At 48.1% G+C, this 22331-nt stretch overlaps 1 protein-coding gene across 2 annotated transcripts in view; it reads right to left on the reverse strand.

Annotated features, from left to right (window-relative positions):
* The window catches only part of ZNF384 (zinc finger protein 384), a 309260-nt gene that overhangs the window by 86312 nt on the left and 200617 nt on the right, over positions 1-22331 (reverse strand). For both annotated transcript variants that reach the window (XM_085619828.1, XM_085619829.1), the window contains 2 exons: positions 21380-21458; positions 20567-20725 (listed from right to left, as the gene is read on the reverse strand). In XM_085619828.1, the coding sequence (XP_085475954.1) occupies positions 20567-20725; positions 21380-21458 (238 nt within the window). The remainder of the gene's footprint in view (positions 1-20566; positions 20726-21379; positions 21459-22331) is intronic.

The following is a 22331-nucleotide window of genomic DNA, read 5'->3' on the forward strand; positions in this document are numbered from 1 at the left end:
TGCAGCACTTATTGTGCCTCCCTTAGAGATCCTGTACCATTACACTCGAACACTGCCTTTGTAGGCTGTGTGTTTTGGTGCAGAACAAAGTGAAGAATCAACATGGCACACATCTGTGTGCCATGCCTACAACCCACTGCCCTAGCATAGATCAGTCACCCCTCTAGCTGGGTGCACTATACCAGTGGTGAGGGTACAGGTGCATGAGCCCTGTACCCCTACAGTGTCGAAGTCCATTCTTAAACATTGTAGGTGCAGTGCTGCCATTAAGAGTGTATGGTGCTAAGAGTTTGTCATTACAAACTCCACAGCACCAGGATGGCTGCACTGAAAACTGAGAAGTGTGGTATCAAACTTCTCAGCACATTAAACTAACACTGATGCCAGTGTGGGATTTAATGACAAATTCGCACAGAGGGCATCCTAGAGATGCCCCCTGAAAACTAACTTGCCCAGGCTCGAGTGGCTGCTTTCAGCTGCCACCACCAGACAAGTTTCTGGACCGCTGGGTCAAGAGCCTGCTGCTCTTGGGGGGTCTGAAACAATGCACATCCTGGACGAGGTGCCAAGCCTCCTCCCCCAGGATGGGCAGGCTTCACGAAGTGGAAGCTTTAAAGGCTTGCACCTTTGTGAGCTTCCCCAGGCCACTTGCTGCTTTCAGCAACTGGTCCCCACTGGTTCTGACACCCACTTTGGGTGGGAGAACCGGTGAGAAAAATAAGTGAGGAAGAGAGGTGTGCCCACCTCTGCCAACTTCACCCCAAAGGTGGGTGAGGCGAGGGGAAGGACAACGCTCAGTCCCTGACATCTTGCAGACAGGGGGGGTCGGGGGGGGGGCAACTCAGCCAACCAGGGAGTGGCTTAAGCCCCCCCTCCCACTGCAGCGTGGCATAATAGGGGGTGTACCCACCCCAGGGGACGGACCCGTTGGTCCCAACCTTTTCACCTACCTGTGACGACCCTAAATCTAGTATTTAGGGGCAACCATGAACCTTGCTTCCTCAGACCAGAAGAAACTACAAGGAGAAGAAGAAGGACTGAACAGCCGTGCAGCAGCTAACAAGAGGAAGACGCCCACTGACTTGGCTCAAGCCCTGCCGGCCTGTCTCCACCTCGAACCTGCTCCTGCGAAATCCCGGTGTGTCCTGCTGCCAGCAACCTCGAAAACCCCGGAGGACCTGCCTGCCTTCAACCTCAAAGACTGTCTCCCATGAACACCGGATTTGTTCATCTGCAACCTCTGGCTCCAGCCAGACACCGCACCACTCTGTACCCGCCGTCCACGGCGCGCGCTCGAGTGGACAAACCACGAGGAGGTCCCCCCGGTAATCCGAACCCGAGATCCGGTGACCCCTGTCCGGCCTCAAACCACCAGCAGACACCTGCAGCCTAAATCCGGAGGGTCCCCCTAACTGTGACCAGGAGCTGGTAAGAAGATCTGACCCTAAAAGGCACCGCTGCAACCGACGCCACACGGCCTTGGGTGGCCAAACAGACGGTGCCTAACCAATCCCCAACATACCTCTGGAAGTGGTGGTCACACCCAGAAGACCTTCTTCCCCAAACATGCAGTGCCTTTGCAAACTGGAGGTTCCCCATTGGAAACAGGATGCCCGATGTCGAAATAGCCCCCTGCACCTGGACGCCCTAGTGCAGCTGTGTGAGAAAGTGCCATCTTTCTTGCATGGTATGCCCCCACTTTCTGCTGAATTGCTGAATGTACTTTGTCTGAGTGTGCCCTGGGCTCCTGCCAATCAGGTGCCCAGGGCCTATGTTCCTTCCCTTAAAACTATACTGAAACCTAAAACCTAATTTGGCAAACACTGGCCACATGTCAGCCCCTGGTAAATGGTACCCTAGGTACCCAGGGCCTTGTGAACAGGGAAGGCCCCTAAGGGCTGCAGCACTTATTGTGCCACCCTTAGAGGCCCTGTACCCTGACACACACACACTGCCTTTGCAGGCTGAGTGTCTGGGTATAGAACAAAACAGAGTCGACATGAGACACATCCCTGTGTGCCATGCCCACAACATACACTGCCCGGGCATACATCAGCCACCTCTCTAGCTGGGTGCCCTATGCCAGTGGTGTGGGTACAGGAGCATGAGCCCTGTGCCCCTACAGTGCCCAGGTCCATTCCTGGGTACTGTGAAAGTGCAGTGCTGCCATTTAAGAGTATATGGTGCTGGGAGATCGTCAACACGAACGCCACAGCACCATGATGGCTCCACTGAAGACTGAAGTTTGGTATCAAACTTCTCAGCACATTAAACCCGCACTGATGCCAGTGCAGGATTTAATGCACAATGCACGACAGAGGGCATCTTAGAGATGCCCCGTGAACCTAACCTACAATCAACGTCTGGTCTGAGGGGCTGCCTAGGCTGCCACACAGCAGACATGTTGCTGGACCCCCTGGTACAGAGCCATCCGCTCTCCTGGGCCTGCAACAATGCACATCCTGGGCGACGTGCTATGTCTCCTCCCCCCCAGGATGGGCAGGGGAAGCTTCAAAGGCATGCCGCCTTTGTGAGCTTCTCCAGGCCGCTTGCTGTACCCAGCAACTGGCCCCTACCGGTTCTAAACCCCCTCTCTGGTGGGAAGACTGACCGGAAACCCCAAGGAAGGACAGGGGATGTGCCAGCCTCTGCCAACCCCACCCCTCAGGCGGGGGAGGCTAGGTGAAGCACATCCCCGGGCTCTCGCCCTCTTAAAGATGGGGAGCCCTGCCCAATCAGGACTAGGCCACTACCCCCCTCCCACAGGAGAGTGGCAGGATAGGGGGTGTACCCACCCCAGGGCAGGCACCCAGTGGTCCCTGCCTTTACCTACCAGTAACGCCCCTACAGTTAGTATTTAGGGGCACCCTGAACCTTCCTTCCTCAGATTCCGCAACAGCAAAGAAGATCAAGAAGAAAGAAGACCTGCCGTGCAGCTGCTAACAAGAGGAAGACACCAACTGCTTTGGCCCCAGCCCTACCAGCCTGTCGAACCTCGAACCTTCTCCTGCTAAATCCCAGCATCTCCCGTGGCCAGCAACGTCACAAACCCCGGAGGACCTGGCTACCTTGTGACTCTGAGCATCTGGGACTCCCATGAGCAGTGGCACTGCTCAAAGCAAGTAACTGAGCCCTGGCACTAGCCAGGAACCGCGAACCCTACACACACTGCACCTGTCAAGACTGGCCTGTGCTGGAGTGGACAAAGACCCCGAGGACATCGCCCCTGGCAACTGTGACGTGAAATCCGGCACCCAAGGACTTCTCGATGCTCCTGACGACGCCTGCAGCCTCAGAACCAGCTACCCCCCCCAACCGCGATCAACAGAGGGTAAGATTTCTCGACACCAAAAGGCACCCCTGCACCCGGTGCCCTGCGGCTCCCTGTACCCAACTCCTGGGTACCTACCTATCTTCCAACTACCCAACTTACCTCTCGAAGTGGTAGTGGCACCTGAAGAATCTTCGTCCCCGAGCTCGCAGTCTTTTTCTAAACCGGAGCTTTCCCATTGAAATCAATTGAGCGCCCAAAGGCTCAAAAGCACCCTGCACCCAGCCGTCCGAGTGGCCCTGGCAGTGTAACCTTTGCACCTATCTACTTCCCCATTTGCCCTGAGCAAGTGACCAGGAGCCCAGCTCCCACAGCCATGTGGCCTGCTAGTCAGCAGCCACCAACCAAGGCACCGCTGCCTCCCATAGGATAACATTGGGCCTTACTCACTCTGCACCCGGCTGTCCCTGTGCTGCTGAGGGTGTAACAACTGTAACTACCTGACCCTGGGAGACCCCCGAGTCTGTGCCCAGAACCTTAACTTCGACAGTGGAGTACTTACCTGAAAGCTGATAACTCAATTTTCTCCATAGGGTAACATTGACTGGTTTCTCTGAAATGTCTAAGTGTGGAGTTTTCAAAACTTAAAATATTCACCAAAAATCAGCTGAGTAACGAAAACGAAAATACTCACCTGCTATTAGGTGAGCTCCCAGTGCTGGATCTTGGTACCCAGGACTGACCCTGAAAAATATTCACAACCATACTTACCAGTAACCCAATTTTCTTCCATAGGAAATAATTGACTGTTTTTCTGTGAAATTTCTTCTGTCGATTTTTGCAAACTTCAAATATTCTTTAAAAATCGCACAAACTGTGAAAACGTAATGAATTATCTGTTTTGGATAAAGGTCCCAGTACTGAGTCTAGGCACCCAGTACTGGATTACAAAAGTAACGAGAACATACTATACCTGCAACTTGAATTTTCTTCCATAGGGAATCATTGACTGTTTTCTATGAAATATTTTTTAAGTGTCAACTTTAAAAATAGCAAAATATTGTCTAAAAATCATAACAGTAACTAAGTCGACTTTTATCACTTGTTTCTAAGAACTGACCCAGGACTGAATATAGGATCCAGTCCTGGAATTACAAAAGTAATCCTGAAAGTAATCTACTGTAAATAACTTAAAACTTCCATTGAACTCAATGCATGATTGTGTTTGAAATTGTGTTGCCTATTGCAACAACCTGTAACTTTCTACAAAAGCCAATTGCATATTGCAGAAGTATTTATCTAAAGCATCTCATTCTGAGAAAGTATATTTTGATACCTACTGTTGGTTCTAAAATAAAACAAGCATATATTTTTATATATATAAACCATTGGCCTAGAGTTCAGTTATTGAGTGTGTGAGACCATTTGCTGACTGAGTGTGTACAACAAATGCTTTACACTGTCCTCTGATACTGCCTTACTGCTCGACCAAGCTACCACTTTAGAGAGTAGGGTTATATCTAACTTTAGCCTCTGCCAAACCTCTGGGGACTGTGGACTCTGTACACACTGTACCTATTTGGGAACAGTATACACAGAGCCACTTTCTCACATTGAGAGATTCAACACGACATTGAAAGGCATGATCATGGGACTCCCTGAAAAACTCAAAAGGAGAGGGAATGTCCTGTTGTCATGCCTGCTTTTCACTTACAGGGAAGTGCCACAGAAGGGAGTAGGTTTTTTACCCTTTGAACTTCTGTTTGGTCATCCTGTGAGGGGACCACTGTCTTGTAAAAGAGGGCTGGGAGAGGCCTCTCCAAGAGCCCAAACAAGACCTAGTGGACTATGTGCTTGGCCTAAGGTCCAGAATGGCTAAGTACATGGAAAAGGCCAGATCCTTTCTTCCTCAGATTCCAGATTCCGAAACAGAAAAGAAGATCAAGAAGAAAGAAGATCTGCCGTGCAGCTGCTAATAAGAAGAAGACACCAACTGCTTTGTCCCCAGCCCTACCGGCCTGTCGACCCTCGAACCTGCTCCTACTAAATCCCAGCATCTCCCATGGCCAGCAACGTCACAAACACCGGAGGACCTGGCTACCTTGTGACTCTGAGCATCTGGGACTCCCACGAGCAGTGGCACTGCTCAAAGCAAGTAACTGAGCCCTGGCACTAGCCAGGAACCGCGAACCCTGCACCCGCCAAGCCTGTCCTGTGCTGGAGTGGACAAAGACTCCGAGGACGTCCCCCGGCGACTGTGACCCCGAATCCGGCACCCAAGGACCCACCTCGACGCTCCTGACGACGCCTGCAGCCTCAGAACCAGGTACCCCCCCCCCCCAACCGCGATCTACAGAGAGTAAGATTTCCCGACACCAAAAAGCACCCCTGCACCCGGCTCCCTGCGGCCCCCGGTGCCCAACTCCTGGGTACCTACCTATCCTCCAACTACCGAACTTACCTCTCGAAGTGGTGTTGGCACTTGAAGAATCTTCGTCCCCGAGCTTTCAGCCTTTGTTCAGCCAGGAGCTTTCCCATTGAAATCCATTGAGCGCCCAACGGCTCAAAAGCACCCTGCCCCAGCTGCCCGAGTGGCCCTGGCAATGTAACCTCTACACCTATCTACTTCCCCATTTGCCCAGAGCAAGTGACCAGGAGCTCAGCTCCCACAGCCACGTGGCCTGCTAGTCAGCAGCCACCAACCAAGGCCCCCCCTGCCTCCCATTTGATAACATTGGGCCTAACTCACTCTGCACCCGGCTGCCCCTGTGCCGCTGAGGGTGCAACAACTGTACTTCCCGGACCCTGGGAGACCCTCGAGTCTGTGCCCAGAACCTTAACTCTGCCAGTTGAGTACTTACCCATAAGCCGATAACCCACTTTTCCTCCATAGGGTAACATTGACTTGTTTCTTCTGAAATTTCTTCTAAGCGTGGAGTTTCTAAAACTTAAAATATTCACCAAAAATCAACCGAGTAACGAAAACGAAAATAATCACTTGCTAGTAGGAGAGATCCCAGTGCTGGATCTTGGTGCCCAGCACTGACCCTGAAAAGTACTCTCAACCGTACTTACCATTAACCCAATTTTCTTCCATAGGAAATCATTGACTGTTTTTCTGTGAAATTTCTTCTGTCGATTTTTGCAAACTACAAATATTCTTTCAAAATCGTACCAACTCTGAAAACGTAATTGCTTACCTGTTTTAGATTGAGGTCCCAGTACTGAGCCTAGGAGCCCAGCACTGGATTACAAAAGTAACAAGAACATACCATACCTGTAACTTGAATTTTCTCCCATAGGGAATCATGACTGTTTTTCAATGGAATTTCTTTTAAGTGTCAACTTTTAAAATAGCAAAATATTGCCTAAAAATCACAACAGTAACTAAGTCGACTTTACGCGCTTGTTTCCAAGAACTGTCCAGGACTGAATCTAGGATCCAGTCCTGGAGTTAGAAAAGTAATCCTGAAAGTAATCTATTGCAAATAACTTAAAACTTCCATTGAGCTCAATGTATTATTGTATTTGAAATTGTGCTGCCTATTGCAACCATCTGTAACTATCTACAAAAGTCAATTACATATTGCAAAAGTATTCAACTAAAGCTTCTCATTCTGAGAAAGTATATTTTAATACCTATTGTTGGTTCTAAAATAAAAAACATTTTTTATATAAACCATTGGCCTAGAGTTCAGTTATTGAGTGTGTGTGAGACCATTTGCTGACTGAGGGTGTACAGCAAATGCTTTACACTGTCCTCCGATACTGCCTTACTGCTCGACCAAGCTACCACTTTAGAGAGTAAGGTTATTAATAACTTTAACCTCTACCAAACCTCTGGGGACTGTGGACTCTGTACATACTGTACCTGTTGGAAAACCCACTCCCACACTAGAAGGGGTGGTGGTGGACTCCCCGAACACACTGTGGTAGCTTGGCTCGAGTGGTCAGGAAACAGGCACCGTGCTAAGCATACAATATACCCATACAATAACCATGCGTGCATCCGTTCCAAAAACGACTCTACACCGTAAAAATTATGAAAATATCTTTCTTTATCTTCTTTTTCTCTTAGTTGCTGATTGGAGAAAATAAATAGCAATCACAATATACAACCTTTTTTCGAAAGTGCAGGTCAAATAAATACTGGCTTAATGATTCAATAAATAGGGGTGATCATAAATACTGAAGGCATAAATAAAAGTGCAATTCAGACAGGCAATTAAATATTCTGAGGCAATAAATACTGTAACCAATAAATATTGTGCATCAATAAATACTGTGGACCAATAATTACAGTGGAACAATAAATAGGTTAAATACAATAAATACAGTGCCCCTAATAAATACTTAAAAGCTGACAGTGACACTCATGGAATCAGATCACTTTTGATTCCTAAGGGCTGATTTGGCCCAGGCACAGCTTGTGGGGATGTGGAAGGCTTGAGGGTGTCTACTCCCTGGCTTGGACAAGGCTGAGGCCTAAACTGAGGTAGATAAAGGGGGAAAATACCAGAGACCTGGCTCTCTCTCTCCACACAACTTCTCTAGATTAGTCCCAGTTCACCCCTGGCACAGTCAGGTTGGTTCCAGCACCTCCCTAGCCCCTTAGAGCAGTCTCTCAGGTCTCCACAGGGCCTTAGGCGCCCTCTACTCCACTTACTGCCCTTTTTCTGATGCTCCGACGCCGCTGGAGTCGGGTCGATGCCGTGAGGCGGTTCCAGCTCGATGTCGGCGGCCTCGGCACAATGTCAGTTCTTTGACGACGCCGGCAGGCGGATCCGGTCTCGATGTCAGCGGCCTCGGTTCGATCTCGACCTCCGATTCGATGGCGTCGGGCAGTCTTACTCGATGTCGACTTCGGGCGGCTCCGGTCCGATGGCGACCTCGGCTTCGATGACGTCGGCCGGCCTTGCCTCGATGTCGACTTCCGGCGGCTCCGGAGTGCGATCCTCACTCCCGACCTCCGGTGCTCCTCACAGGTTTCCGGCGACTCCGGAGTGCGACCTCCACTCCCGACCTCCGGCACGATTCTCACAGGTTCCGGCGACTCCGGAGTGCGATCCTCACTCCCGACCTCCGTTACCCTTCACCTCGGTCTCCGACGACTCCGGAGGGCGGACTTCACTCCTCCGATGACGCCGCTCACTCGACCTCGGGTGACTTCCTCCTCGACCTCTGGTATTCCTCACGACCTCTGACGGCGCCCTCTCTCGACCTCTGGCGGCTCCGGGTACGACGTCTGCTTTTCCAGTCAGCGCCGCTTCTCCACCTCGGGCTCCAGGTCTTAGGCTACTCGACGTCGGACTTCAGGGAAACCAGTTTCCAGGTCAGGATCTTGCTGTTCTCTTGTTTCTAAGGCCTGTTCCTGCTGTCCAGGTCCTCAGGATGGTTTTTCTGACTTCTTCCCACACAGGGCTCTAGGCTGGGCTCCGTCAGTAGGGACTAGTATCAAGGGTGGGTTTATGGACCCCACTCCAGGCACCAGTTTCCACCCCTGCTGCTTCACTCCTTCCTCCTTCACGTTTGTGCTGCTCACTCCTCACCAGTCAGGTGCCAACTGCCAGCTCCAACTGCCAACTCTCTCTCTTAACTCCCCAACATTCTAAACCGCCTCCAACGGTCACAGGGTTCTGGAATGTTCTGGAAGGTGCTAGTAGGTTCCAGTGGATGCTGGTGATGTCACAGGTGGCCACCATTTTGTGCTTCAGGCCCTCAGACAGAAGTTTCAGGGGTAGGTAAAATGGCTCCCTGAATCTGCCTCAACACTAAAAACGAAAACAAATGAGGTAAAAAGGGCCAAGTCCTACAGTACCTATTTGGGAACAGTATATACAGAGCCACTTTCTCACACCTTGCTGGCCCACAGGCTGCATTCCACACCCATGTCAACAGCCTCAAAAGGACTGGGGGGCTTGCTGAACTGGTTGAGAAGGTTGTCTGTTACAGCCCTCTGTTATAGCCTCTAAACCTTTTGAATGGATGTTGAAACAATTAGCAGGGGGTCACCAGCCCCAAACACTGTACTGTAGCTCGACTGTCCCTAAAGCACTCTAACAGTGTCGGCCCTCACATTGCAAAGGCAGGATCCATGAAAGGGCAAATCCATGAAGGAGGCCGGTACAATGCCAGAGAATTGTGGAACATATCAATGCAAGTCGACGAAGTACAAAACAGTATGTCCTGCTCTTTCCAGGCCTTTTTATTAGTAGCTAGACCTGCGCAGAAAACATTTGGCTGCGTCCTGTCGATCATGAATCATCTGAGCTAAAATGGCCCAAAGGTGCTCCGGAATTGATGGCAAGATGTCGCTGGTCATGCCCCCACAGGGTATATGTGTAATGACCTAATAAACAAGCAGGATGGATCGTAATGTTCGATCAGCAGTAGAAAACATGCGCTTGCTAGAAGCTTCAATCCTCCTGGATCTCGAGCTGGAGGAGTGATTGATAAGGAGTTAAGATTCACCTTAAAGGTTGAGACCTGCATGATAAGGCTCTCTGGAATGGGGTACCTGTTGAGAAAATCAGCATCACTAGGCACCGGTCTGTGACGTCTGGCCACTGTGTTCACAGGTAAGCAAGGAAAAGGCTTCAACCAAGAAGCCATCAAAGTATCAGAGGGCATTGTTAAAAGGTAGCAAGGGCTCAGAAATAGCTGGCGCAGGCTGCAAAATCTCTATAAAGACATTTGTTCTGGTCTCAACGGAGGGTAGTTATAATTCTAGTGCCTCAACTGGTGTCCGGACCACCACTGCTAATAAGGCACTCTTCCACTGGGCCCCAAGCGGTGAGTAAAGCTTTGACTCAGGCAAACGGTTCTCCTCATTGGCATTCTGTAAATCAATGTACAAGGAATCAGTAAAGTGAGGAGAGCAAGCCATCCCAAGCAATCTGCAGCATCTTGAGAAGCCCCTGATCTAGCATAGGATCACACACAGAACCAAAAAGATAATAGAGCTTCTGGTGATACTGACATGAACTGGGTTAGAATGGGGTTGCATGGCGACCATTGAACTTTTGTATATTCATAGCCTGACATCAGTTGGGTCCGACTAAGTCGATTTAGGGTCTGACATTGGCACCAGGCCCTCTTTTGGTGCTGGTTATGTTACTGTGGCCAGTGTAGGAGGGACTGGCGTGGATTTTGGGCATGGAAAGTGGGTACCAGAGTTTGAACAGGTCCATGCTGACAGACGGCACAAGGGATGGATGTGCTGGTGGTAACCCCACTGTGGGCTCTTGCAGTTACATGGGGCCTGAAAACACGACAGAGAGCAGGAAGAGCACCAAAAACCAGTCGTGAATGAGATTGTCCCCATAAATTAAAAAAGATATAGTGTCTATGGAAAATATGCCAGGAATATACCCAACAAGGCAATTATCTACTGTTCTGAATGGTTCTCTTGTGCCATTACACTGGTGACATAGTCCTGACAGATTGCACACTTCAAGTTTTAAGATGTACTATAAAAACAACTAGATGTATATATGTGATTCCATGATGAAAATATTCCACTGCTGTATTGGAAATGATCATACCTCAATACATCTTATAGTTGAATTGCAATGTATTAAGGAAAAACTTTTCTTATTTTTTTTTACACGTTGAGAAAACAAAATATCTGGAGCGGGATCGACAACAGCCCAGGGAATACATGGTGCGTCAGGACTACCCGAGTGATAAGTTTGGTGGCTGGAGAACTCGAAGGGGTGCAGCTAATACTGTGACAGTCTCACACTAATACTGGGTCAAGTCCCACTTCACTTTCTTATGCTTGGACTTACTAAAGGACTGAGCGTTACGTGGAATGGTAGCAGGAACTGCCTAGAGACCAGGACAGTGTCTGCAACTTGCATCAGCAGCAGGAGCTATGTGAAGGCCACAACTATCTTAGTGGCATACAGCTTCACCCCCTGGTCTCAGATAACCTTTTAGGGCACACTTTCCACAAGACTTCGAGACATGACCGAGCACAGACACCAAAGACGCATCTTGTGCGGGTTCATGAATGGTATCTGCTTCCAGCAATCATAGCATGGTTTTAAACCTATTGTTTTGGGTGGGGCCATTGTTCCTAGCACACTGGTGAAACATTTAGAATTAGTCAGAAAGACCGATAAGCTGGTAGCAGAGCTCTGGATCCATGCCAGAAGTTGAGGGAAAGAAAGGAACAGATGTGCAGTAGTGGTGCTTATATGAGGCTTGGCTCTGGCGCTTCGGGGTTGTTGTGGAGTCAGTCCAAAGCCACACGGCTATACTTAGAGGCACATGAGCCAACTCCTACAGATAAAGGTTTTCTGGATGCATTGTGTGATCTGGGTAGTATTCTCAGGTGAGGAAGCTACTGTTAAGAGGTATCACTTAGAACATAAGAGTGTGCATGCTGACTAAGTGTGTTCAGTAAAGGAAACAGCTAACATTTCAACAGGAACCCACTTTCAAGTTCTCAATTAATTACTATGCACCAACAAAGGGATTCTTACTTACAGAAAGATCCCAAAACATCCCTTCTCAGGACCCAGAAGGATAAGTTACTTACCTGTAATTCTAGTTCTCTTCCAGGGGTATCCTCATCAAAGTCATAAGCACTGAATATTCCCGCCATTGTGCGGGGACCCCGGAAATAATAAAAATTATATATGAAAAAAACACATATGCACACACACATACGCACACACATGTATACGCAAACACACATATATACATACACACATATATACACACATATGCACACACACATACACAACTATGCACACACATATGCACACACACATATACATACACACACACATATATATATATATATATATACACACACACACACACACACACACACACACACATATACATACACACACACACATATATATCCACAACTGCCCACTCCGGAAAGAAGAGGTAGAGGCCACTCAGGGGAGACGTCGGAAGATCTTTATTGAATACAGCGTATGCATAATGCATTTCAGCCTTTCGGCCTTCCTCAGATGCCGCCATATGCAAAGAATAACTCCACCCCCACCTTTAAATGTCCAGTGTCTCTCTCATTGGCGGAAATCCGCTGACCCCTGGCCATGTGATATCAATTCAGCTGCAGTTCTGCCACAACTACAGCTCCCAGAATGCTGTGTATCCAGGTAAGTGTTGCATGGGAGAGAAAAATTCCTGGAAAGGTACCAAGTGTTCAAATGCAGAGTCTTTGCTAAAAATAACGATCTCCCTTACGCCCCTTTGACGCTCCAGCCTCCTTGCACGAGTGCCTGCAGGGTGGTGAGACAGAACAGCAATGTATTTGCCTCCTCGTCAATGCCGATCTGCACCTCGCCGCGGTCCCAAACTAGGCATGCACTCAGAGGCGGGACGGAGTCATATCAATACCTTGATATTTGAAGAAGCTGCAAGCAGCGGGGAGCCAGTGATACTCCGGCCTCTTGAAGGAACGGGGCCTCCGAACGCGCCTCTGGCAAGCGCAAACACATCCACAACTGCCCACTCCGGAAAGAAGAGGTAGAGGCCACTCAGAAGAGACGTCGAAGATCTTTATTGAATACAGCGTGTGCATAATGCATTTCAGCCTTCCTCAGATGCCGCCCACACGATTGTCACTTATGTCATATGTGAAGTGCAATCGTGTGGTCTTCTTAGATACTGAAATCTACGTTGTGGGAAATAAGGTACACACAACCTTGCACCGCAAAACCACAGCAAGTAATGCAACCTTGCATGCAGAGAGCGTCCATCAAACCCCACTTATTGAAAATATCCCATATGGAGAACTTTTACGAATACTTCGCATTTGCTCGGAGGAACAAGAATGGAAAAAACACAGCAAAAGATCGTTGACAAGATTCAGAAAAAGAAAATATAACAGAGTACTTTCAAAGTGTTTGGAAAAAACTGAAAAACAGCCAAGATCAGAATTGATAAACCCCCCCCAAAAATCAAAACAATACAGCCAAATAATAAAGATACACAGATAAGATTAATTACAACCTTCTCAACAGAATCCAAGGAGATTGGGAATATAATCCATTTGATGTACACACTCAGACAGCAAATGGTCTCACACACTCAAGAACTGAACTTTAGGCCAATTGTTTTGTATAAAAAAATATACTGTCGTTTCATGTCTAGAACCAGGCAAGCATATAAATACTTTGCAGTAGTAATTGACTTGCTTGAATACAGTTCAGCATTGCAGTATAACTGGTACTGGTTTTGATTACAGGTTTAAGAAAGCAGTTTGCAACACATTGCAGGTATAGTACATTCAATTGAATGGGCTTTTTAAGTCAAATGCAGTTAATTACTTTTCAGATTACTTTTCTAACCACAGGACAGGATCCTAGATTCAGTCCTGGGACATTTCCTGAAAACAGGTGAGTAAATGTGTTTTGGTTAAAGGTTTTAAGGAATATTATTGTATTTCAAAAGTTGACACTAGAAACTTTTTCACATAGAATCACCAATGTTATCCTATAGAAGGAAATTCACTTAGCAGATAAGTTAGGTTATCCATACTTTTTCTTACTCAGTGCTGGATCACAGACTCAGCACTGGGACATTTCCTGAAAACAGTTGAGAAAATGCGTTTTGGTTAATCGGCTGATTTCTAAGGAATATTTGCAGTTTTCAAAAGTCGACACTTAGAAACTTTTTGAGAGAAAAAGTGTCAATGTTATCCTATGAGGAAAAATGAGTTAACGGTTTCAAAGTACGTAATCTGTCTTTTGAGTTATGTTTCTGGGGTTAGACTCAGGGGTCTCCCAGGGTCAGTGAGGCACTGTTGCACCTTCAGCAGCACTCGGGCAGCCGGGTGCAGAGTGTTGAGGCCCAATGTTATCCTATGGGGGATAGGGGGACTCCGGTTGGTGGCTGCTGGTAAGCAGGCCACAGGGTTGTGGAAGCAAAGCTCCTAGGGTTAAGCACAGGGCACGTTGGGGACCAAGTTAGCACCAAAGGGACACCCTCAGCGGCGCTAGGGCAGCCGGGTACAGGGTGCAGTTTTGAGGTCAGGTGCCCTGTTGAATTCAATGGAGATTCTCCAGGACAAAGAAACACTGCTGGCTCAGGGACGAAGATCTTCCAGGAGTGACCAACACTTTGAGGGGTAAGTTGGGATGTAGAGGGATGGTCAGGCACCACTGTGTTGGGCATACACGGCCGTGGGGTGTCGGGTGCAGGGGTGCCTTAAGACATCGGATTTTCTTACCCGCTCTGGTGGCGGGGTCTCCTGGATTGAGGCTGCAGGCATCGTCTGGAGGCTTAAGGCAGGTCAGGGGTTGCTGGATCTCGGGTCAGGAACGCCGGGGGTACTTCCTCGTGGTGTTTGTTCACTCAAACACAGGCCAGGCTCAGCGGGTGCAGAGTGTGCTGGATTCGCAGTTTCTGGCTGGCACCAGAAGCTGCAGTTCAAACACGTCCGGTGTTCACGGGAGAAGCAGCTTGGAGAGTGAATTCAGGTAGGTCCTCCGGGGTTTTTGAGGTTGCTGGCCGCTGGGCACGCCGGGATTTTGTAGGAGCAGGTTCGAGGGTAGACAGGCCTGTAGGGCTGGGGCCAAGTCAGTGGGCGTCGTCCTCTTGCTAGCTCTGCACGGCTTCTCGTCCTTTTCTTGTGGTTGCTGGATCTGAGGAAGGAAGGTTCAGGGTGCCCCTAAAAACTAAATTTAGAGGCGTTACAGGTAGGTAAAGGGTAGGGACCAATGGGTCCCTTCCCTGGGGTGGGTACACCCCTATCCTGCCACCCTCCAGTGGGAGGGGGGCAGGAGCCTGTCCCTGGTTGGCTGGGTCCCCCCCATCCTCAAGATGGTGGGGACTCGAGGTTGTGCTTCACCTCCCATCCCCCACCTTCGGGGTGGAGTTGGCAGAGGGTGGGCACAACCAGTGGGGACCAGTTGCTGAGTACAGCAAGTGGTCTGGAGATTGCCTTTGAAGCTTCTCCTTCGTGAACCCTGCCCATCCTGGGGGAGGAGGCCTGGCACCTCGTCCCAGGAGGTGCATTGTTTCAGGCCCCCGAGAGCAGCAAGCTCTCGACCCAGGGGTCCAGAAACATGTCTGATGGTGGCAGCCTCTGCAGCCACTCAGTCAGGTCACTGGGAGTTGTTCGAGTTTCAGGGGGCATCTCTAAGATGACCTCTGTTGTGCATTTTACATTAAATCCCACACTGGCATCAGTGTGGGTTTAATGTGCTGAGAAGTTTGATACCAAACTTCACAGTCTTCAGTGCAGCCATAATGGTGCTATGGAGTTCGTAATGACAACCTCCCAGCACCATATACTCTTAATAACAGCACTGCACTTACAGGGCCCAGGAATGAACCTGGGCACTGTAGGGGTACAGGGCTCATGCACCTGTACCCTCACCACTGGCATAGGACACCCAGAAAGAGGGGTGACTGATGTATGCCAGGGCAGTGGTTTGTGGGCATGGCACACAGAGATGTGTGCCATGTCGTCTCTTTGTTTGGTTCTGCACCCAGACATTCAGCCTGCAAAGGCAGTGTGTGTGTCAGGGTACAGGGCCTCTAAGGGTGGCACAATAAGTGCTGCAGCCCTTATGGGCCTTCTCTGGTCACAGTGCCCTGGGTACCTAAGGTACCATTTACCAGGGGCTGACATGTGGCCACATGCCAATTGGGTTTAGGCTTTAATGCAGTTTTAGGGAAGGAACACAGGCCCTGGGTACCTGATTGGCAGGAGCCCAGGACACACTCAGTCAAAGTACATCAGCAATTCAGCAAAAAAGTGGGGGCATACCATGCAAGAAAGAGGGCACTTTCTCACATAAGGTCTGAATCATTTTCGGAACTCCTTGCACATAGGCATGAGCCGAAAGAGTAGAACCATCAGCTGCAGCGCTGATAACTTGGTTAGCCACCAAGCTGCCTTCATGCAAGATCTTAAAGTCCTTACGATCTTCTTGCATTAACTTTTCCATGAATCTTTGCAGGGAGTCCCACAGAAACCTGTCATGCCGGCCCAAGAGAGCCGATGCACTCGATACCTTCATCATAGAGGCTGATGTGCGGCATACTTTCCTTCCCCATGAATCCTGTGTCTTACTCTCCTTATCTGGTGGAACAGTAGAGGAGGAAGCAATAGCAGGAGTCTTTTTTGGTGCAGCGATTATCACAGAATCCGGTGGGTGGGTCAGATTTAAGGAAAAGCGGATCCTCTTCCGGTGAACGATATTTCTTTAAAATCCTAGTCGGCGCGGTCTTGACTGTCGCCGGCGTGAGGAAAATGTCCATAACCGGTTCTATTAGGCCCGGGACCAATGGTAGCAGAGGTCTAGATGCTGCTCTTTGGTGTAAAGTTTCAAAGATAACAGATGACGGACTCTGTCGAGTCGGCATAGGGATGTTTAATTTCGCCGCCCCTCTGCCAAGCACGTCCTGAAAAGTGCCCATGTCATCCACCGGAGAGACCCTGGACGGGGGGCTGTCAGTAAGAGTAGGTTAATAGTCTGTGTGACGTGAGTGTGAAAGAGGAGGAAGGTGTTGGAGATCTGTGCCTTCTCCTCCTGCTTCTGGATCTAGATCTCCTTCTGTGAGTGCGCGCAGGAGTGTGACTGCGATCCCTGGCTCTTGATTGAGTACGCTCGCTATCCACCGCCTGTACCAGCCGAGCCAACGGAGATCTGTGAAGGGGGCTCGAGTAATGCTGTTCCGCCGTGGCTGGAGCTGTGGCCCAGTGATGCAAGGTCCTGTTCCATCTTGGTGAAAGATGAATGGAAGGTGATCTTTGCCCTTCTCGACCCTCAGGAGTATGTGGAGGAGGAGGGAGAGAGTTCTCCGTTTCTTGTGCAGGCCTGGTCGGCGAAACTTGGTGTCCCCTGGACACTGGACGTCGAGATTACGACCTCCGGAGATCTTGACGTTAAACCTCTGTCAACTGGGAGAACCTGTTCTCGACGTCGGTGACTGATGTAGAGAGGCTTACCGGACGCGAGGCCTCTTTGGACTGGTGCCTCGATGTCTATCTGGAACGTCTCTGGACCGCCTGCTTTCTCGACGTCAACCACTGTCTTGGCGACGGTGACGCCTGCCTTGACGTCGACTTTCTCCTCTTGGACGGAGAACTCAATGATGCAGTCGACTGGCCTCTTAACGTCAAACATCTACTTCATGCCGACGGAGTACCAGGCTTCGACGTCGGCCGCCTCTGCTTTGAAGATCGGTGTCTCATCGTCGACCTGTGGTGTGCTGCCGCCGACGGAGACTTCTGCTTCGACGTCGAAGATCTTTGGACTGACCTTGACGGAGACTTTTGCCTCGACGTCAATCGCCGTTGATGTGGCGACGACGGAGAAATTTGCCTCGACGTCGATCACCTAGCCAGCGTCGATGGAGATTTGCTCCGACGTTGATCATAGCCTGGTTGACGACAACGGAGGGCCCTTTACCTTCGTCAATGTTGAAAGCGTGGTCCTCAATTTTCCAGAAGAGTGATGCGCCGGCACCACCGTAGTCTTAGACGACGATTTCTTCGCCGCCGGCAGCCTCAACGTCGATCGCGAAGGAGAACAGATCGGAACCTTGCCTCTCGACGTCGACAGAGTTCTCTTTTTCTGCTGCCTAACTGGAGGACCTAAAACTTTCAGAGAGGCCATAAAGTCGAATTCTATCCCTGTCCTTGATGGTCCTTCGACAACTTCTTGCAATAATGACAGGTAAGTAAGTAAATTTTATTTGCACAGTTAATAAAAACAATTGCAATTCCACATTATAAAAATAAAAGAAAGATAAAACAAATACATTCTCTACATTTTCCAACACATATTTAAATTCAATCTAAAATGACAAAAATCTTCCAGATTAAGATTTACATTATACCATTTCCGTCACTTTGATAAGTTTTACAATAAAAGCAATGTAATTGTGTGCAATTCATACTATCAAGTGACTCCAGGATAAGTTAAAAAACAGGTTCCTGCATCCTCATCTCCACCTCTTTCATAAATTTCACCAAATTGCAGTTTAGCCGCAAATCGTCGGGGGAGAAACATAAAAGCATGGCGTTCCTTCGGGTGCGTATTCCTCGTTGGTTAAACAAACATTTAAGCAAACGTTTCCTTTCTTCTGACAGTTTATCACAGGAGCATAAGAGATGTGGCATGTCTTCGATTGCCTTACCGCATAGCCGACATAGGGTGTCCCCTTTGTCCCTCTGCCAGTGTGGAAAATGGCATCTGCAAGGTATCAGGCCCATTGTGAGCAATAATGACAGGTGGCAGAAGAGTGAGAATCAGGGAGGCACAGAATACACACAGGGTGTGTCTGATCTGGCCTTCTTGCCACAGGATGGCATTTCTGACAGAAATAAACCTTTTCTGAAGCACAACAAAGGTTTCACTCTCACTCTAAGGCTAAAAGACTTCGAGTGAAAGCAAAAATTCTTCAAAAAAAATAAATCAGGAAATGTTTGAAAGAAAGGCAAAAAAAGGAAGAGCTGTGAATCCAGGGTCCTGACTGAAGGAGCAGGAAAGAACAACTGACCTAACTGTCACGCCTGAGGCATGATGGGAAGCCAGGGGTAATGGCTGCCTTAAAGGCACAGTGCCAGTTTTGTATGAAAATGCTTGCATTTTCTAGGCTATTGGTTTACAATGCAGCCTGTAGGCTAACAACGTCTGCTTTATTTTGCAGTTTTCTTAATGAGGTTTACTCATTAAAAACAGATTTCAAGTGCTACTTGCCATGTTGTGTTTTTATATACAGATTATATAGCTGTATATGCGTTTTTCATATATAGCTGTATATACGTTTTTCATATATCATTTTTATTATTACCGGGGTCCCCCGCACATGGGCGGGAATATTCAGTGCTTATCACTTTGATGAGGATCCCCTGGAAGAGAACTTCTCCCAGTGCTAAACACTTGGTAAAAACCCTTGCTGCGGCTTTTCAATAAGAATTCACCTACCACAAACCCCTTTGCCCAATTAGAAAATAAAATAAGCTACATGACAGTGCAGTCATCATAAATGTATCCACAGCATTTGTATGTGGTGTCATCATTTTGAACATTTCGATAAAAAGGATAGCGTTGGGGCCTGAATGGATCAAGATGGACATCTCATTTTGGTCTGGTGCTGGCCACTAAACTACCAACAGACTCAGAGTCCAGGTTCATCTAAAGGAACCTCATCCACGGCACTCTACTGCAGTAGATCATGAACTTACTGAAGGAGTAAATACAGAAAATGGTCTGAAAACACTCCAGTCAAGACTGATGATCTAGAGGTAATTAAAAAGCAATTAATGTAACCTAAAGTAGGTCTCTTGCAACCTTTGAGTCCAAGTCAATTTCATCCTAGCCAGTAAGAAAACCCAGCACTCTGCCTCCCACAGCTGTGTTGGTGGAAGTGCTGAAGAGAGTCACTGCTTAGATAGCTTGGGGTGGGGTTGGCGCAGTGAGGGTTCGGCCATGGCAGACTGATGCTTGACCTATTTCTCTACCACAGATGAGGAGGGAGCTGTTCTTGGCATCAGGACAACAAACATCAGTCTCATGTATCAGTTTGAATCCTTTGAATTTCTTCACCAGTATGAGGACCAAAAGGAGGAGCCCATAAATTACACTTTATTTGGAGCTGGGCCTCAGGTCAAAGGCTAGACAGCCCAGACATACATGTCAATTCAAAAATATGACAAGCAAAATCTGTAGACCTTCAAGGACTCCAACATCTGCTAAAGTTCAGATCAATTAGTGTGCAAAGGCCTGCTCCTCATTCAGAAAATCTCTAGCCTGTATCTGTTCTTCAGTATTTCCAGAGGAGGGTGTCTCATGTACCTCAGTCTGACTTGCGCAGCATAAACTTGGCATCTACAGTTATAAGTGTTAATTCTCCACAAGCCCAGCTTCTTGCTCATCCTGTCCAGAACAACTAGAACACCTGGTCTTTGCTTCTGCTTCTTTCGACTTTGCTTCGGCTTCCCCCGCCCAGATAACTGTTAGTTGCAGCGCCATGAAACCGCTGGTGTACGTGCGCTTTATAAATAATTTTAAACTCAAACTCAAACTGGTTGAAAAAGGCGACCAAAGAATCTGGTGGAAAACAGGTACTGAGAAAAACAGGATCAGACTTTGGTGAGATCAATAGTTTTTCAAACCGGATGGAAACAGGCTCACAGTTGAGAAGTGCCCAAAACAGGTCTTCCTCTTATTAAAGTCTGTTAGTAACTTATCAGTGCTTCTCCACTCCCCTCCAAACTCTTCTCTCAATATCCCCATTTCCCCTTGCTCCACCACATGGTTGACACAACCAGACTTGGGAGCACATACTCACCGATGTGTATGCTCGGCTGCAGATGGAGCAGGTGTACACCTTAGCGTGCTTCACTGTGTGTGATGACAGGTGCACCTCCAGCGAAGTAGCATCAGTGTATGCGCGGTGACAGTTGTGGCACTTGAAGGGCTTGTCTTTGTTGTGCTGCCGCCTATGGGACTATCAGCAAAGAAATATTCATTTTAAAATGTTTGAATAGCTAAATATACATAGCTGTGGGATGTCTTTCACAGTTAAGCAGTTTGATGTATTTTATATATTCCTTGGTGCTCAGAGTGGGGTGATCCAGCAGTGGGGCATGCGGCCTGAAAGCACTGGCACTCATATGAGGACTGGGGCAAAAAAGATGTGTCGGAAAGAAGAGAACGAGAGAAATCCAGGAAGAAGATAAATGAGAGGTCAGTAAAAAAGGCCAAGGGGTGAGCACAGAAGATCATGGAAATGGGAGAAATAACTGCAAAGAGAATGGTGATGGGAAAATGATCTGGTGAATAAATATCAAAATATCAGAAGTTAGAAGCTCCTCAAGTGATGTCTACAGTTGTTTCACAATCAATTTGTAGCGTTTACATTCTAAACCATGAAACCTGTTGGAACTGCAAAAATATAGAGATGTGCTTCATATATCTGCAGTTTCACACACAAATTTCTATACTCTGGCTCGTGACTAGCACAGAAGCAACTAAGTGAACTACTACATGGCAAAAGTTGCGTGCAAGAGATCTCATAGGCACACACCATGCCACATTGCTAAGGGCCACAAGCAATGACCGATTAAGTCAGAAGGAATATATAGATCACAGGAGATCTTACCTGTAGGTTTGACAGCTGTGTAAAGGCTTTATCGCATCCTGGGTGCACACATTTGTAGGGTCGATCACCAGTATGGATTCTATAAAGGAAATAAGTAGTATGATCAACGGTAGGCCAATCTTCCAGGCAGACTCAAAGCACTTAAATTACATGTGGTCTTACTAGAACCTCAGATACTCTCAGGCTAAACCCCCTGCCTTTCTAAAGTAATGAGCCCCTCCATTTCACATATGAAAAGAATTCATCTGCACAACAGCTTTGTCCTTCATTTCCTTTGTTGACAATACATGGGAATTGTACGGCTTTAGTGACTACTTTAAAGTGAGTGGGGTGATAGAGAGGACAACTCACTCTCCCAGGTGCCTCTGGTACTCCTTTTAACCATGACCTTGCACAGCCCATGAGTAGTATTTTAAAGGAGCAGAGATTATACCGAAAGAAGTGTAAGCATTTTTTTTTTATAGCCAACCTATTGCTAATAAACACAATGAAACCAGTGACTTACCTGTAATTATAGCTTTGCAGCTTAAAAATTCTGCATTTGCATGCTTTCAGAATTCCGTTATCCAGTGGTTGGGTCCAGACGATTCTGGTTTAGTTAAAAACGTTTTCTTGGTTCGTCGGTGTGTGTGTGTGTGGGCCGGGGGGGGGGGTAGGGGTAGCAGGGGGTAGACAGGCAGACCCTTATTTGACAGACAGCAACCTCAGTGTGACAGTGAGCCCACAGTGGCAGATCTTTTTTATAGTTTCCTCATCTTACTCTTAGCTCCTCCACAAACCTCCTCGAATGGTGAGGCTGAGGGATCGCATGTACTAGAAGAGTGTGAAGCTGCAAAACCATAATTACAGGTAAGTAACCGGTTTCTTTTGCAGCATGACATCTCTTCTTGATTCACATTCTTTGCACAGATAATGTAGTGGTATTACCTCCCTGGGGAAGAGAAACCGTGGA

Source organism: Triturus cristatus, chromosome 7, assembly GCF_964204655.1.
Source record: "Triturus cristatus chromosome 7, aTriCri1.1, whole genome shotgun sequence".
NCBI classification, from domain to species: Eukaryota; Metazoa; Chordata; class Amphibia; order Caudata; family Salamandridae; genus Triturus; species Triturus cristatus.